Here is a 17,454-nt window from a genome sequence, read left to right on the forward strand (position 1 = left end):
TGACAACCTCAAATGTGTCTTTGAAGTACAGTCTCTTGGATCTTGCACTCTGCAATATAGGGACCGTGTCAAAATGTCTGCAGCTGCTTCCACATTTGTAGTGCTGATGATATGACCTTCAGGTTAAAGAGATCTCACTGAGGTCTGCCCACTGTATGTTTGCTTTACCCTGTTTGGAGCTTCTGGAATTGCATACTTCCAAATGACCACAAAGCGAATGAAAGCATGAAATAACTCTGTCTTCTGCACTTGCAAGTGGCTCTTTTAATACTTAAGCACTGATGCTTCCACTTTTTCATTGTGCCCTGGGGTATGATACGTTGTGGTAAAGTACATGTGCAGCTTAAACGAGAAGAAGGTAGGAAAGGAGCAAAAACGGATCTCTTGGCAACACTGACACTGAGCTTGAACAAGTTACCATTTGCACCTAGAGGGGTGGGTTTGCAAATGGGGAAGTTTGCTTGGGAAGTGTTGTAAACAGGAGGCAAATTTAGTCTGTTAACCTGTTTCAGCTCAGTGCTGGTAAATGCAGCTGAGCACAGTGGTGTTTTCTTGGTTATTTTGTCCAAGTTTTGCTTCTTGTTTAGGGAGTATGCCCAACTCAGTACAAAGCTGCAGTAATGTGAGAGTGCTATCCATTTGTGTTAACTCTTCTTTGATACTTATTCAAGATGGGAATATTAAGAAGCACAGGTTTAGCGATAGCGATATAGGTAATTATTACATGGTGTGTGCTTCAAGGGTTTGTTCCTGTTTGAGCTAAATTTAGCCAAGTCACTTGCGCTGGAGCCTATGACCTCTTTATATAAATGCTAGCTGGCGTGAATCAAACTGTAACTCTAGGATATGAAGGGTATGTAAAGTAGGGGACTGTCTCATTCACCAAGCTGCATTGTGGTTTGGAAGGCCTCTAGTCTACTTTATAACTCTGTGATCTGATGTTATTTATGAGCTCTGATTAGTTTACCATGTTATAACTACTCCCCCATCCACCCCCAGTCTTCTATAGACTGTGTGCAGCAGTACTGTCAGAGACATATTTCCAGAGAGGTGGGAATCAGGCCAACAGGAATTATTGCAAGTTGTGGTAACTGTGTCTATGACTTTACTTTGCAGTTATACAATGTTTGCATTGTGTCTTTGACAGCCTTATTTGCCTTACACCGTAGCCTGTAGCTTCCTGAATAGAAAAATATAGGTTCTGTCAGGACAGCTGCTTAATAAAGGCACGTGTTTAAATACTCAGGAAGAGAAAACTGTTTGCTGGATAAATTACAAATTGCTGAGAGGAAGGATGTAGCATGCAGATGGGTTAAGATTCCTGATCAGTAGCTTGATCTCATGAGTAGAGTAAGGCTGAGCACATGTAAATTTATGCAGATATGGTTGTATTGAATGAAATAGTGCAGATAGCTAGGGTCTGTCTCTTTGAAATGCGGGATGTATCAACACACTTGTAAGGACTCCTTGTCTTTACCTGCTTTCTGTCACCTGGGGCTTGGAGCTACAGCATGTAGCACCAGAGATAAAGGGAAAAGAAGTTTGGGCCTTGAGCAAGTGAGGAGGCAAAATCTGGAGACAACAGTAGTTATGTGCCCACTCCAAGCCAGAAGTTAAGAGCTGACTAAGACAGGAGAACTTTGCAAATTGTTTGTGCCCCTGAGAGATCAGGCTTGTTTTGTGAACAGTGGCCTTTTCTGCCAAGTTGAGGGGAGTCATGTGTCTTATATGTAGTTACTGTATCTGTTACACAAGCAACAGCACAGCAACAGTCGACTTCTTTAGTGCGCCTGATGTCAAATTTATTTTTAAAAAGCAGTGTAATTCATTGCTGGTGCCAGCCCAGATATTTGCTACAGCCACTGTCAACACTTGTGGCACAGCTGTTGCTGCCATTGCACAGTTAACTCCCCAGTTGCAGTGTAAGGTGGGAATGCAGAGGGTTTGCCTTATCTGCAGTCAGAAATCTACAGCATGCCCACATAAATACAGCTTTCTATAGGTAGTTGTGTTGTATAGTTCCTGGAATTAAGAATTCATGATCAAGCTGATGTTGTTTGCGGCTGTATCTTTTCTATCAATAGAGGCTCTTTTGCTGCAGGTTTTTGTTTCTGGTCTGACAGTTCTTGCTGATGTTTAGATTTTTTTTGAAAAGGTGGAACAATTTTCCTTGTTTCTTAAAATACACCTTTATTCATAGTTAAGTCAGATATAAGAGCATGTGTGTAGTTTAATAGCCTGAATATGAGACTTGATTTAAAAAAGCTAGCTAAAATTTACCTTGATCTTACAGCTCTGAGAGAAGTTATGGATCAGATAGAGGGCTAGTAGGAGGAGTAAGGCAGATAACTTATGCATGACTGTAAGTATGTTTGTCACAGCCAAATTGATTACTGTAACTGGTTTGGTCTAGCGTGTTTTCCTTTCTCAGACTTTGGTGCTTTTATATAAAACTAAAAAGTAACTTGCTCTGTATTTTCTTTTTTCCTTTGTTATTCAGTGATGTGGTACAAATTAAGAGTGATTATCTGTTAAATGTCTCTTATTTTAAAGTGGGCCAACATTGTTGGACAGTGTGGGAATTTACAAAGTATTGCCTTTCTCTGCTTTTGGGTTTGTCTCCCCTCTCTCCCTCATGAGAAATAAGAATGAAAACGTTTTCTGATGAGGATGTTAATGTCACATTGGCATTTTAGAGTAGTCCAATTAAATGGGTTGTTCTTGGAATTTGGAGCTCAGTATTCAGTCTGTTGTTACTGTGGATACAGCAATTTGCTATAATAGCCACCTCTTCGTGCTTTGCTAGTGACTAAACATGCCTTTCATGGGCCTACCTCCACATGTTACAATAAATAATAAAGTGAACTCATGCCCATTTACTACTGGAAGGTACCTCCTTTTTTTATAGATGAAACGATAAAGGGGGCAGAGTGTGGACTGAAGTGTAATGAAAATCTCAGGTACCTCACCCCCATGCAAACATTGCTTTTTTTGTTCTCACCTTCACACAGTTGCATCCTTTGGGCATGGGAAATCGCAGACATTTCCCTAAAACGTCTGTGTGACAAATACCTGTTAATGCCCAATGCTGACTCTGTGTGAGCTAAAACATATTTTCATGTCCTGAGTTCTGTGCTCTTCTGCCTTCTTTTTTTTTTTTTCTCTTTGAAATGTGGGTTTTCTCCTCTATAAACCAGTGCATTTGAATGTGTTTAAAAGAAAGCTAGTAGAAACATCTGTTTATTAGTAAAATAAATGGACAGGAATGAAGGTAGTCCATGAGTTTAGTGGGAGAAAAAAACCCAAACACCACCTCTGTAGTATAGTTAAGTGCAGTTAAACATTTTATGTGTCTAACCCTGCATCACTGAGATTTGCAGTTATTTTCTTGAGGAGCTTCATTTTATGGAATAAGGAGTGCTCTGCTAAATTGGAATTTAATGAAAGGAGCAGGAGGAAATCCTTTGGGAATCCTATGGAATCAGTGACTGTTGAACTGCTTGAAATGCAAGGATTTCAACTTGCTTTCTGTGTTTGTTCTTTAGTGAAATGCAAATCGAGTTTAGAATGAATGGTGTCCAACCTTTGAGTGTTTCTGCACTTTGCCTGGGTTGGGGGCCAGAGTCAAGAGTGGTCACATGAGTCTGTGCTGAGACCATTAGGCTAGGGACACCAGCTGTGCTATTATTAGGGGTTTTAAAGTCTGTGGCAGATGTTCTTAGGCTCTCTTCCAGCCCTCACATATGGTGCAGTGGAATACATGGAAAAAGAAACGCCTGAGAAATTGTTTTTCCATTCAACAAACAGATTTTTTTTCTATTTTTTTCTTTTCCCCTCATATAGCTGGACAAGATATTTGTGTTAACTTCAGTGTATTAAAAACCAGTCTGAAGTGTTTGAAACAAGAAGAAAAAATGTGTTCATATGAGAACAAATACAATTGCTTTGCCTGAGAAGGAGGACTTGCGGGGTTAGCCGGGACTCAAGTTTAGAAGTGCACGTGTTTTGCCATTCAAGTATTTGTTTTCTATTTTCATGAACACCACTATTTTGACAGGGCCCTTGTGCTATTACTTTTTGTGTATGGATTTAATGCAAAGCTGTTCCTGCAAAGATTTTGAATGTTCTTGGTGAGACACAAGAGTAGATGTAATATACATAGATCAAAGAGGTATTAATAATGAGATTATATCTGATTATGTTATGGTGATACAGCACATAGCATGAAGAAAAGCAGTTTTTTTCTTCCGTGAGGACACAAAGAAAGAGTGTGTCTCTTGTTTTGAATGTGTAATTTGTGTCCCCCCTGGAAGTCAAAATATAAACCACAAGCTGCTTAGTATTCTGTGAACTTCTCAAATGCTCTGTGTTGTTCAAAATGGAAAAGGGAGGTATCTACCGGGAAGATGCAAGTCTGACTAAATGGCAGACCAAAAGTATCTAAGGACCTGAAGAATGCAAACTATTTATAATAGGTAACAAGTATGTCTCTCTATCTCCTGTGTTGTGGGTTTTTTAGCCATGTAAGTGTGTTGTTGCTAAGCAGAACAACAAATGTTTAAGCAATTCCCCATACATCATCTTTTCCTTTCTGTCATTAAAGTGCGCGGTGATATTTTTGAGTTAAACCAGCTGAGATTGTGCATGAGTTGCCCTGTGTTAAGCACAAAGGGAAGAAAATGCAACACTTGATAAGTTTTTATTTTTATATATCCATCTTTCAGCTTCCTAACACTAATCAGACAACTCTCTCATACATAGCTTTTTAGAATGATTAAAGAGAACAGTGCCCAAATTAAACAATCAAACATACATTTCTTATTGAGGCTCTCATGCCTTTTGCATGGATTTTCCCTGTGCATGTTCCTTTCTGGATGTTACAGGTACAGACCATACGATTGATCAGAAAATCTGAATACTCATTCTTTGCATTGTTTTATCTGACACTAAGAAAACAGTGTTGGTGACCTAATAGGTGGGTTTCTTTAGTCTTCTTAAGTCAGTGGACTGGAATTTTAATTAAATGCTACAACCCCGGCATATTCCTGGTAAGAGATACATGTCTAGGTCTAGTCTGAATGTGATTCCCTTTTTGATCCTCCTATCCCCAAACTTTCAGCCTTTCTACCTTCTAGTAGTGGTGTAATACTTCCTAATACTTTAAACCCTTGGAGAGCCAGGTAGTTGTTCAGGCTCCACAATAAGGTATAAAAGAACTAAGTGCATCTGTGTACTGCACTATGGAGAGCGGTGGGATGTGACCCAAGAAGTCTTTGGTGGTTGATATGGGTGAGTGCTGCTTTACAGCTCAGACCTAATCCTTTGAGAGTACTACTGTGTGCTTGCACCCCAGGTGAGCTGGACCATGTGCTCAAACTCAGGTGTTGATAACTCAGGTTGGTAGCACTGAGTAATCAATTGCTAAATGAGTAAGATTGTGACAGTCCGCACAGTCACATAGCTCCTATGAAAAGAACAGTTTCTCCTGTGTTACTGAGATTACGGTGTGGGATCCAGAGAAAATTTAAGAGGATTAGTCATGGCATGTTGCATTAAGCCTGACTGCTTAATCAGAAGGATTTTTTCCCTGAAGATTATTTCGTTGGCAAAACTGAAAAAATTGGGATCTTGATGAGCTCTGAAGCCTGGAGCAAATAAAGTCCTAATGTGGTAACATGACTGGTTAGAACATGTTTTTCCCAGGTAAGAGGTGAGCTGTCGTGTCTGCATGATGGGAGCACATTTACACACTGGGGTAATTCAGTCTTTGTTTGACTAGAATCCAGTATTTATGTAGCTTCTTATAGTATCAACAACTTTCTAACTGAAAAATAATTGCTTGGATTAAAGTGGTTGAGTCTTGCACAGCCTTTCACTGAGAGTTTTAAGTCCTGGTCTGCTCTGCCCCACATGCCCCCCCTCCCCCCAACAATTTTCTGTACATGAGGTGGGAGGAGAGGAGAAGGAAGGCTTGTTATAAACATGTTTCAGAAATCTACTTTCCCCTCTCAAGGATGTGCTAAAGGAAGCAGTTGTGCTTGTTAAATCTTAACTTCCAAGACTCTCTGCAGCTCCACTGATGCCATAAGTGATGTTGGTTCACATACCTCTTTTGATAAAAAATGCTTCCATGCAATAGGTTTGACCTGAACAGTTGCCAGTTATATATTAATTTCCTTGTAACTCTAGAATGCTGTAGACATTAGGTTCTCATGTGGGTGTGTATCTTTGTGGGTAATGGAAGAAAACTCATCCTCTCGCTGAACATATGTTCTAAATCTTCTCTGTGAGAATGTACAGGAGCCTACTGGCCAGTTTCACGCCCTCTTCAGCCATAATCAGTATATGGTAAATAGTGTGGGAACTGCCATGCTAGGGGTATGTGTGTATTTGTTTTATGAAGGTTCATTTTGCTAATTGGCAACCTGATAGATTAGTGCCCGCTCCTGCTGCTTGGATGTATTGAAAATGGGCTATGGGTTTGTTTATTTTTTAACTTTTTTTAGGTATCCTCCCTCACTGCCCACCAAGCTTGACACTTCTTTTTATTGCTGTCTTGCAGTACTGAACATGTTACTGCATCAAGTCAGCAGTAGGAAATTTGTGTTCTAAATGAGTGAAGCTCTGAAGAAGCAGATTTCCCACTCTCTCCCTCGTCCTAGTTTAAAATTAGATCTGCTGGCCCAACAGGAAGGGGCTTACATTTCTTGCTCATTTTCTAACTGTCAAGCAGAGCATGTAGTCATGCTGAACAAAGCAGCAGCATTCCTGGATCCTTTTAATGATGTATTCAGAACCCCAGTGCCTCCTGATTTAATGAGTACAGTGAATGTATTCACAACTAACAAGAGCGTGCTCATTAAACAGCAGTAAGTTAACTGTCCTATTCTCTTCTAGCAATCCAGTCCATAATTAAATGGTGCCATATCTGAATACAGCACTGGGCTGTCAAATGGAGAGGTTAGATGTTCTGTGGATGTGTGGTTACATAGGATTGTTGGAGTATAAGTAATTTAGCTTAGCTTGTCTCACTGATAGGGATACTTTTCTTGGTGGGGGCTTTGTGTTTACAAGTCCCAGCCAGCCCAAAAGTTTAAAATTAAGCAGTGAAAATGCTAATTTAAACTGTCTTTTAGTTAATAGCTTTTAGTTTTATACTCTACTGTGCTATACTACTGCTGTGGTGTAAATCCAAAGTAGTGCAGCTATACTAAATGGATTTACTAGACTGTAACTGAGGGAATAATTGGACCTTTGGTTGACTTGACTGCTAGATAAACTCAGTCTTAACAAGCCTGATGGTTAGATGGTGGCATTTGAAAAATGAAGGGATCAGTTTGATGTTTTGGATTGGCAGATGCAAGCTGAACAAAGGGTTAGACGGCCTAGAGGCATACAGGAGTTTCCTGGAATTGTCTTAAGTGATGTTAAAATACAAGCAGCAGCTGAGTTCTTGTGTTATTTGCCCCCAAAAGCACACTTATCCTAATTTTTTGTGGAATTATGGGTGAAAGCATAAATATTGAATATTTATCTTTGCTTTTACTCTGACATCTATTCTGAAATGTTTTGGTTTTAATTGTTACAACAAGTATTTCATAACAGCTTTGGAGGCAGAGGGAATTTGGGCCTGAGGGAAGGATAGCATATGCATGCTGTCTGCTTTTCTTCTTCGAACCTCCTGACACTGTTTTGGGGGCTCTTAGCATAATTGGGATGACACCAAGCCAGTTCTTATTTCAAACCAGCTGACTATCTATTCAGTTTGTGCTGTCTGCCGTTCTTTAAACTGATTTCAGAAAAAAGCCGTACAGTCTTCAGTACCTGTTTGCCATCTGGAACAGGAGGCTCCCGTGTGGATAGAGGCAGATGTACTGAATGTTTGATGCAGCCTTCTGCAGCTGCTGCCTGTTACTGCAGGCTGTACCTGGCTCTGATCTCTGTTCCTCAGCCAGTCCCTGTGGGTCCCTGGCATGGACGCCTGTGCAAGTCTATCAAATGTCGGCTGAACTCTCTTAATTAATAATCACTAAAGTTTCCTTCTTTCCTCTTTTTCCTAAGAGCTCTTTTCATTCAGATACATGGTGGGAGCATCACTGCTTGTCTTCTATGCTGTCCTTTCTTGTTAATGTGGAATGGTAAAACTCCTTTTAAATTAATCTTCCTGCTCTGTTCATGCTAGTATATGTTGTAAAACCAAGGTATGAATTGTTTGATGTATTTCAAAGGAACAAAATTTGCACACTCCAGACTAAGGAAGAACTTGTTCTTTCCATCTTTAGATATGAAGAATGACCCACAGTGGTTGATTCAAACTGAAAACCACTTGTTTACTTGACCCATCATGTGGAGACACACTTGCAGCTCCTAGTGTCTTGTGTGGTGTGGAGATGTGTACTGAGCACATGGTGTGTAGAGGAAGAGGACAGAGGTGGGAAGGAGGCCTCAGGGTTTCTTTGGTATGTTTTAATCCTTAGTAAAACTTTCCCTGCTAGTATCTGAAATGGGTGAATTCAGATGAGTGACCTTTTTGTATAATTTGTGGATGGAGTTGAATTGGGTACTGCTATAGGGATAACATAAGACAGAGGCAGGGAGTGATGTTTTGTAATCTGTTGCTTTCTACTTCTGCCCCCAAGGGTTTTTTTTTTCTCTATATATTGTGCAGTTTGGAAAAGGCCTCTATGTTTTCCTTCAGTTTATGTGGTTTTTTTGGGAGTGGGTATGGTGATTGCTTTGGGGTTTGTTTTTCATGGTGTAGGATTGCCAAGGCAGAAAAGGAGTATTAGGGGAACAAGCTGCTTTTGTTTTAGTCTTATTTCTGAGGTTGAGTTGCTTTTAACTTCTTTTAATACTAGACCACAAATATCCATTAGATGAGAAGGAAAGTGGAAACAGTTCCTGTGTTACACTGCTCAAGCCTATATTTGCAAGATCTTAAATCTCTGTATATAAATTCTGAACTTTGTCTGTATTTGGCTTATAGCTTTCTTATGGTAGCCATGCAACTTATTTTACACTTTTAATATTAAGACAGTCTACTACTCTACCCATTTGGTCAGCGAATAATCTGCTGTTTACTGACTATGCCTGGGCATCTGAAAAGCTGAGACACATTCCAAATGTTCTAGTAGTGAATAATAATTTATCCTGCCTACGTACAGTGTTTTCACAGAAGCTGCAGGGGAAGGATTTCAGATTGAACACATACTTGCTTGTGTGGGTATGAAAGGGCAGTGAGGGGATATTCCTCACTGGAAAAATGATCCACAGTTTTCTCTGTAAACTTTCTTGGTCCATCATTAGGATCTTTACACTCACTGTGCCAGTCAGTATTGGTTACTACAAAGGACGAACTTTTATTACCTTGCATTAGTAAAAACTACACTAGTTATTAGTACAGATAAGTGACTCCTTCTTCCAATCTCTCTTCAGATTGTTTTTAAAGACAATGACCTTTTCATTCCTCATCACCAAGCTAGTGAAAGTTATATTAAAACCTAACAAAATAAAATAGTTTAGAAACATTGAGTTGAAATACATTGCAGGTAAAAGAAATCAAGAAATTCTGTGCTCTGCATGTAGGCTTATTATAATTTTTTTGTATTGTTGTTGAGGTGGTTTTTTTGCATAGCAAATGAACTATCAAAGAATAGATGTGCCAGACAGTAGACTTACCTTGCTTCAAATATCTCTGCAGTACTATCACAAAGCAGACTGTCTCGAGGATATGCAGTGAGAGTAGATGGATGATGTAGGTCATGCTGTACTGGATTGTTCCTACTATGGTGGCATAATGTTTTGTGGCTAGGGAGGAGGCATCTAGTTAATGCCTTGAAGTTTTGAAGGTTGTATAGTGTCAGCAAGGTGACCTCTTAAAAATCTGTGTGTACATAGCACCAAATAACTGTTTGCTTTTTGCTTAAAGAAGTCCTTTGATTCTCTGATTTTGCAAAATCTGGAGCCATGCCCAGGTGTCCAAATCTGTCATTTGCCGCTCTCCTTTTAGTTGTTAAAATTTTGTCTTCCCATCCTTCAGGACCAGAGCTGATTGCACTTCTGCCAGAATTTAATCTCTTTATGTACTGCCAGCATCTTGAATAAAATGTGCTTTGGGATTTATACATGCCATCCAATTTATTTTTTAAATTTTTTTTTAAAGAGTTGTCTGTGGGGGCATTCAGGAAGAGTTTATTCAGGTACTGCTTAGCAGAGTGTCTTGACAGAAGCTGCTGTGAAAGTGAGATGAATGGTTCTTGATTCCTTTATTTAATAATAAACAAATTATTTAAGTTGGAATGGAGTAGGCATAGATGAGGAAAGTGGAAAAAGTTCCTGTGTTACAGTGCTCAAGCCAATTTTTCAAGATTTTAATTCTCTATGAATTCTGAACTTTGTCCGTATTTGGCTTATAGCTTTCTTGCAGTAGCCATATAACTTATTTTATACTTTTATCATTAAGACAGTCTATTCCTGTGCCCATTTGCTTGGAGTATAATCTGCTGCTTACTGACTGTGCCTGGGTATCTTGAAGGTCCGAGGTGTACTGATGTGGCAGTTCACATCCAGAATTGCATACAAAGCAGTGACTTCTGTTTTGGAATAAGCTTTGCCGAATAATAAACCCAAGCAAATCTAATACAAGATTTAGTTGCCAGTCAACTAGAGTTAAATCCTAATTTATCTCACTCTATATTTAACAGTGGCACAGCCTGGCAGAGGATAAATAATCTTACTGTCAGTTCATTCTTGATTATAGTGGCAGCAAATGTTCCTACTGCTGAAGGTACATGGGCAAGACAGATGGAAGGTGGTAATTACATGGACTCATTGGGAAACCTGTAGGAAAAATGTTGCTTGAAAAATTATTAGTTCTAAGAAAAACTGAGTTTTGTAACTTACCTTAAAAATTAATTAAAACAAAAAATAAATTTTCAGAAGATAGTTTATCTGCTGTGAAACATCTGTTAAAATCCCAGCTTGTACACAAAGAGTATGAACAGGAAGTCTGTCTCTTAGTTCTGTGTGTTGCTGAAATGAACTTTTCTCTGCAATTTTAGCCTTTAAAAGTGTTTTATTACCTTCCCTGGCCACTGAAAATGCTGTATTTGCATATTGCTGCAAATATTCACTCTGGATTGTCTTTAACTGATTGCTGAAGACCTACTGCTGTCTTTCCTTCTTTCCCTTTTCTTTTTTTTGCACTGTTGCAGAAGAAAGGAAACTTCAGGGAAATATTTTCGTTTATTACTTTGAATCTTTTTGCTTCACTCTCAGGCTCAAATTTAATTTCTTCTATTGCAGGTGTTTCAGTTCAAGCTTAAAAATATTGAAGTGCACATGGGAATAGATTTATATTTGCATATGTAAATCACCTCATCAAATCCACCATTCACCATATGGCTGATTTCAGTTTGCTGTAATCACAGCCTGATACTCAGAACAGTTCTGCACTTCAGAGTATTGAAACTGTATGAGTCAGGACTGTTGTGAAGCAGGAAAAAGGTGGTGTGAAAAGGCACTAGGAATACCTGTAGCTCCACTGATAAAGTAAATGATAGTTTCTGTATCTGAAAGGCTGGAATGTTAACCAGGCATACAATTATGCTCAGCCTTGAACTGAAGAATAATCATAGAATCAGAATGGTTTGAGTTGAAAAGGATTGGAAAGGACCCTCAAAGGAATAACGAGGTGACTGAATGCAAAAACATGCACGGATGTAAAGGATACTTTTGATTAGAACTGGGTTGTCAGCAGCCAAAAGCTTGATGCAATAGGAAGCACTGTAAATAACCATTGATGGAGCTGTGAGCCCTTTGAAAAATTACAGTTGAAATTTTTAAAATCTGGGTTTTTCAGGGAGGGAGTTGCATTTCATATCTACCAAGATTCAAAAGTTTATCCTTGGTGCAGGCTTACCCCTGGAAGACAATGTTCATGCATCCTTTGTTTTGACACAAAAAGTTGGATCAGTTCACAAAAAGAATTGCTTCTAGGAAAAGAGGTGGCTGCAATGGCACACTTGTCCTTAATGTGAGAATACAGGAGGCTGACTGAGAAGAACTCTTGTGGTTTGTTTTGGAGGAGAAGTTAAGAAAGGAAATGGCTCATGGTTTTCTTGAGGAATGATAAAGTATTTCCAAATTCTTAAAACTCAGAAGTTTGAGGTGACAGGTAATGCACTATATTAAAAATGCCATTTTGAGAAGGGTGAAGTTTGTAACAGGCTTTAGTTTAAAAGGTAATTTTGACAAAATGGAGTTTAATTTGTGGGAGTACTTGTGGGTTGCCAGATAAGCTTGTAACTCTATTTTCTCATCAATGTTTAAAGACTTAGAGCAGAAAGCCTTAGCCTTTTGAGCTATATGCAGTTTTAAAGTACTGCTTTATTTTGCTCTGTAGATAAATCTTACTAGTTGTGTGAAGGTTCTGGAAACATTTTGCAGTGTTTTCATATGGTATACACTTCCCTGTTCTTGCTTTCTATGTGATGTTTAAAAGGAAAAGGTTTGCTAACATCTGTTCTGTCTAGAGGATGTTTGTGTACAGTTCTCTGTGTTTAGCTTTGTGCTCAAACTAAAAATTTTGGACATAGTTAAGAGTGTAGATACTGTAAAATACACTCAAAAAATCCAGGTTTTAATGCAACATATTGAAAAGAGGAGTAGCCTAACCCTTTTTGATTCAGTTTGGTAGTTTGTGTAGCTGCTCTGCCAAGAGAGGGTGAGGAAATTTGTGCACGAGCCAAAGTTGCAATTGCGTTCAGATGACCTTACAGCATCAAGAACCGTTCATGTGGGGGAAACACAAATAGGAGCGACACTTAAAGCGAGCCTGCTAGCCAAATGGTGAAATTCTGGAGGAGAAAAGGAGACACAAGAAAGGAAGAATGCTGTGCAGAGGATCAGGAGCAAAAGGAGTTGAAAGTCAGGTACAACAGTGGCTGCTACGAAGCTGTAATTCCCCCAATGCTGTTTGCCTCTTTTATAGCGTAGCTTTGACTCTACTATCTATGTAGTGTGTGTGCAGAGGCATTGCTAGCCGTGATTTAAAGTAATTTGGACAAAAGAAAGGAACATGGCAAATGCTGCTTTAGTACTTTTCATTTCCCCTGACTCAGCAGTTTAGTTGAATGCTGTTTTTCCACTATTGCACTGCATAACACTGCCTGGTGTCTTTCTCAAATAGTGCTGAGCTGAGCTGCTGTTGTGTTCTCAGATGCAAGTTTAGTCTGGTGGGGCAGGGGAATAAACTTGTGCTTTGATGTTCAGAATTCGGGTATTGACAGTCTACCGTGCTTGAAAGGGTCAAGAGTCACTGCTAACTGTGGCTGAGTTCTCCCTCCCTGCCTCCATGTCTTAACAGTAGTCCTAGTAAGCTGGCATGTTATTTAAAATGCTGCCACCATAAGATTTTTTTGAGAATAAACCAGAAGGAATCTGAAATAACTAATATTTTTAAGGTTACAGATGAAACTGCTTTGGGCATCAGGTATTTTAAGTTGTGATATTATTATCAAACAAATGTGGTGGGAGCAGGCAAATTAATGCAAGAGGAATTACTTGCACAGTTTTGCAGACTTTCAGCTGCAAAGAAATTGTAATTATTTGAAATACTCGTATTGTCCTGTATTTATAAGACAATTTATTTGTCACTGATTTCTATTGGCAATTCGGGAGCATCTGAGGCAGGAAATGTGTTAATATTTATATGCCATGTATATTAATCTTTGTGTATGCTGAGAAACAATTTGGTAACTCTAAGCCTATTTGTTGAAGTATGCTATTAGTGATGCCTGTCTGACTGGTATCCTGGACTTCATTCTGTTTTTAAAATGAAAATTCCTACAGTGTAAGGAGCTTAGATGAGAATGTTTCCTTTGAAACACAAGATAACTTGGACTGGGGATGTTGTCATTTTATTAAGCTTATTTTCTGGATGTGGTTTGCTTTTCTTATCTGTATATAAATTTTAACCCAGAACTTTAAAACAGAAAAAAAGTAAAATGGTTAGAAATTAATGCATGAATTATGAGTGATATGAACTATTTTCATGTTTAGAACTTTTTTTAAGAATAATTTTATTTTTTAAATCTAATGGCTCTGAAATATTAGATTGCTGTTGGAGAGTTACATTCTTTTGTTCTGGTTGGCTGGAATGCAGGAAAGCTGTTCAGATTCCCCTCCCCAACTTGATCTTCAGTTCTATAAACAAGTGAGGAACAATTCTTCATAAATTCTTTTTGCTACTGTACTACTTGGCTGTGTCTGAACTCTGTTAAAAGAATGAATGTGCTTAGTGAATTTGTAAAAAATACTTGCAACTGCTTCTAATCAAGTTAAAACAAGAAATCAAGTTTAACTTTATTTTTACATGCTCTTTGTTACAAAACCCATTTCAACTCAGAGCCAAAGTAGTTTAAAGAGCATTTCTATCATTGAGAGCTTTTTAGCTTTGGAATATTGCCCGTAATAGTTGTTCCTTGCTCTGTGATTGACAAACCTGAAGGAAGCTGATATCTCTTAATGAAAATCTTTGCATTTTAAAACTTTATAAAAATAGTTTGGGTGTGCTCTATCTGCAAAACCTAAAATCCTTAACACACTCAAAAAACTCAGTGCTACAGTTGTTTTCAGACTATTGTAGGAAAGCAGAGGGAAGGAAACGAGATGTTTTTGTAGAGCTTTTAGCATCTGTAACATGATGTTGCAAATTATGGGAGTGTGATTGTAGTTGGACAGAGATGGAGCTCATATCAGGCAGAAAGAATACCCTTATTGTTAGTTCTTTTTACTCTCCTTTGTCAGTCTCCACTAGTGCAGGTAGGATTACATTGCAACCAAGTGCACTTAAATTCTAATAGAAGCCCATGTTCACTGGGATTAGATCTAAAGTGTTCTTAAGTGAAGTAATCTGATGGGTTCTTGTTCATTGTTGTATGGCTTACTTTTTTTCCCTCAACTCCTGCTTCACCCCGATAAAGAACGTAAATGTACGGCAAGTATTTACTCACACATACTTCTTTTATCTTTGAGGTAAGTCTGCTTCCAGTGAGGTGCTTGCATTCATCACAGAGTGGCTCAGAATTTGTCCTCACTGTTTTTTATTTATCTCTAAAATACAGAGGAACAGCTGCCTTGCACAGGTGTTGAGCAATTTTCAGTTCTTGTGGAGACAGTCTTTTTGAAGGAACATGTTAAAAGAAGTATTTTCAACAGATCTACTTCATCTCAAACCCCCTCCATGCTCTAGTTTGTGTATCCCAGGTGTTGCTGTTTAATATATGTGCTGCTATGAAATGGAGTGCATTTGCAATCTGGTGTACTGTGTACTAAGAAGAAAAATGGAAGGCAGAGAAAATTTATGTGAAAAGTCCTGTAAGAAGCAGACCTGTACTGGGAGATCTTCAGTGAGCAGTTTGGTTATCCAGGTGTGAAGGGAGCTTGAATGAAAGCAAATGGTAGGTCTGTACTAAAACTTGCAGTCTTTACAGGCTAGCAAGGAAACAGAGTAAGTCTGTTAAGTCTTTAAGCAGAACTGAAGGTATAATGCGTTTACTAGCCTTCCTAACTAGGACTTCAGTTGGAATTATTGTGAGACAACTCATTTCAAATATGAAGTTAAAGACTGAGGTGGATTTGTGGCCTTTCAGGGCAGTACAGCTTGCCTTCAAGTCATCATGGGGCTGTACAGGAATTACTGGGAAAACCTGAGGATCGGAAGTGATAGGAGAGTATTTCACCTTTTTTTTCCATGTTGTTAGATTTTCAAATACTGAAATCATTTTTCTCATCAACTGGGATACTTTTGCCTTTGATCCACCTCATTCTGAAATCGTTTTTCTCTGAAAGAGATGAAATGTGCTTCCTGATGTCACATGAATTCATACATGTAAGGTTTCATCAGAGAACTGGAACTGAAGGTGAAAAATGTAGCTGACAAACTTTCAGTAGAGAAGATGCAGAAAGAATAGCTGTCTAGATAGCCTCTAAAAATCATGTGAACTTTAAGCCACTCAAGAGCTTAATTTAGTGGAAGACTGGCCGGAGAGGCTTAATATAGATAGCTCAGATATCATGTGGAAACTCCAATATAGACATGTATTGATATAAGAGACCTTGAGCTTATTTTTATTTGTTCCTGGTCAGATTGTTTGTTTGATTCCCTCCCTTAACCCCACTCTTTATTCTCAGGAAATGCAGTTAATTGGCAGCTGTTACTGCACAACTACACCAAACTGTAACAGGAGAATGAAGGAAAATTGGCCTTTCAGTGTTGACACTTGTTCTGATTTAGTCAGTTTTCAGTGGAGTCTGAAAGTTTACTAAGTAAAATTTTTTGGTACTGCTCCTGATAACAAGCTAAACAAGTAGTGGCTCTGGTTAGGATATCCTTCTGCTTGTTGAGAAGCATTGGTGACTCTTGAACATTGCTCTTCCTTTTCTTTCCATAAGGGAAGTTCTTGAAGTGGTGAGAGAGACAAATGCGGTAGGGTAGGTGTCTCCAAGTTGAGAGGGAAGCAGGTAAGTTAATTTAGATGCATGACCTTCTCAGTGCCTTCCTTCCAATGTAAAACAAAACAGAAGAAGACAAATGTGAGTTTAAGTGTTTATCTTGAAATGGCAAAGTCTGCAATCAGTCAGATTCTCTTAAATAAAGATGCAAGTTCACTGGGATTTCTACTCTTTTTTTTTCTTTTTTTTTTCCTTTTTTTTTTTTTTGTAAGTTGTGCTTTAGAACTAGTTTATTTGTATATTTCCCAATAGTGTAGCTTCAAATTATAACTATTACATCAACAGCACAGTAATTTTTAACTCTGTTCAGAAAACTTGTTTCTTGCCTGGTCATTAACAAGACATCAGTAGGAAAGTCACAGTTGTAACTGATGTGACTTGCCCTCTGGTGAAAATGTCATGGGAAAAACAAATGGACAAGTGGATTCCCTGTATGTTTACAGTAGCCATGGAAAGTTGTGCTTTGCTAAAATCTCTATCAGGCTTGGGAAAAAAAACCCATCCACACTCTAAATCTTTACTTTAAAAAGATTATGTTTTCAAGTATCACTTCAACTCTTAACAGAAATTTATTTGGGATAAAATTATACTGTTGGTCTGGAAGAGTTGGGAGTTTGAACTACCAAGAAAAAATGCTTCTGAAGATGTGTTCAAAGTCTGGAGTGGGTAGTGTTGATATCACTCTGAGACTTGCTAAAATTACAGTCCTTAATGCAATCACCATTTATGACATGTAATCGTACTTATGGATCTGTAACTTCATAACTGGAGAATTCAGTTTGGGAAGTAACATTATGAAAGCTAAAGTGTTGTCCTCCATGTGAACAACTGAATTACCTCAACATCCTTACAAAGCCAGAGACAGAGTGAGTAGGACACTTCCATGTTCAAAAACTTTTTAAACTGATTGTGATTGTTTCACGACTTCAATTCTCAGCC

At 38.5% G+C, this 17,454-nt stretch overlaps 1 protein-coding gene across 7 annotated transcripts in view; it reads left to right on the plus strand.

Annotated features, from left to right (window-relative positions):
• The window catches only part of TRAK1 (trafficking kinesin protein 1), a 128,929-nt gene that overhangs the window by 12,776 nt on the left and 98,699 nt on the right, over positions 1 to 17,454 (plus strand). For 4 of the 7 annotated variants that reach the window (XM_064670913.1, XM_064670952.1, XM_064670956.1 and 1 more), the window contains exon 1: positions 12,783 to 12,932. The exons of 1 other annotated variant lie outside the window; for it this stretch is intronic. In XM_064670913.1, coding sequence (XP_064526983.1) covers positions 12,847 to 12,932 — 86 coding nt within the window. In that variant the 5' untranslated portion in view covers positions 12,783 to 12,846. Of the gene's footprint in view, positions 1 to 12,780; positions 12,933 to 17,454 lie in introns of those variants that run through there. 2 more of the 7 variants (XM_064670944.1, XM_064670905.1) reach the window with 2 other exon arrangements.

Source organism: Pseudopipra pipra, chromosome 1, assembly GCF_036250125.1.
Source record: "Pseudopipra pipra isolate bDixPip1 chromosome 1, bDixPip1.hap1, whole genome shotgun sequence".
Taxonomy (NCBI): domain Eukaryota; kingdom Metazoa; phylum Chordata; class Aves; order Passeriformes; family Pipridae; genus Pseudopipra; species Pseudopipra pipra.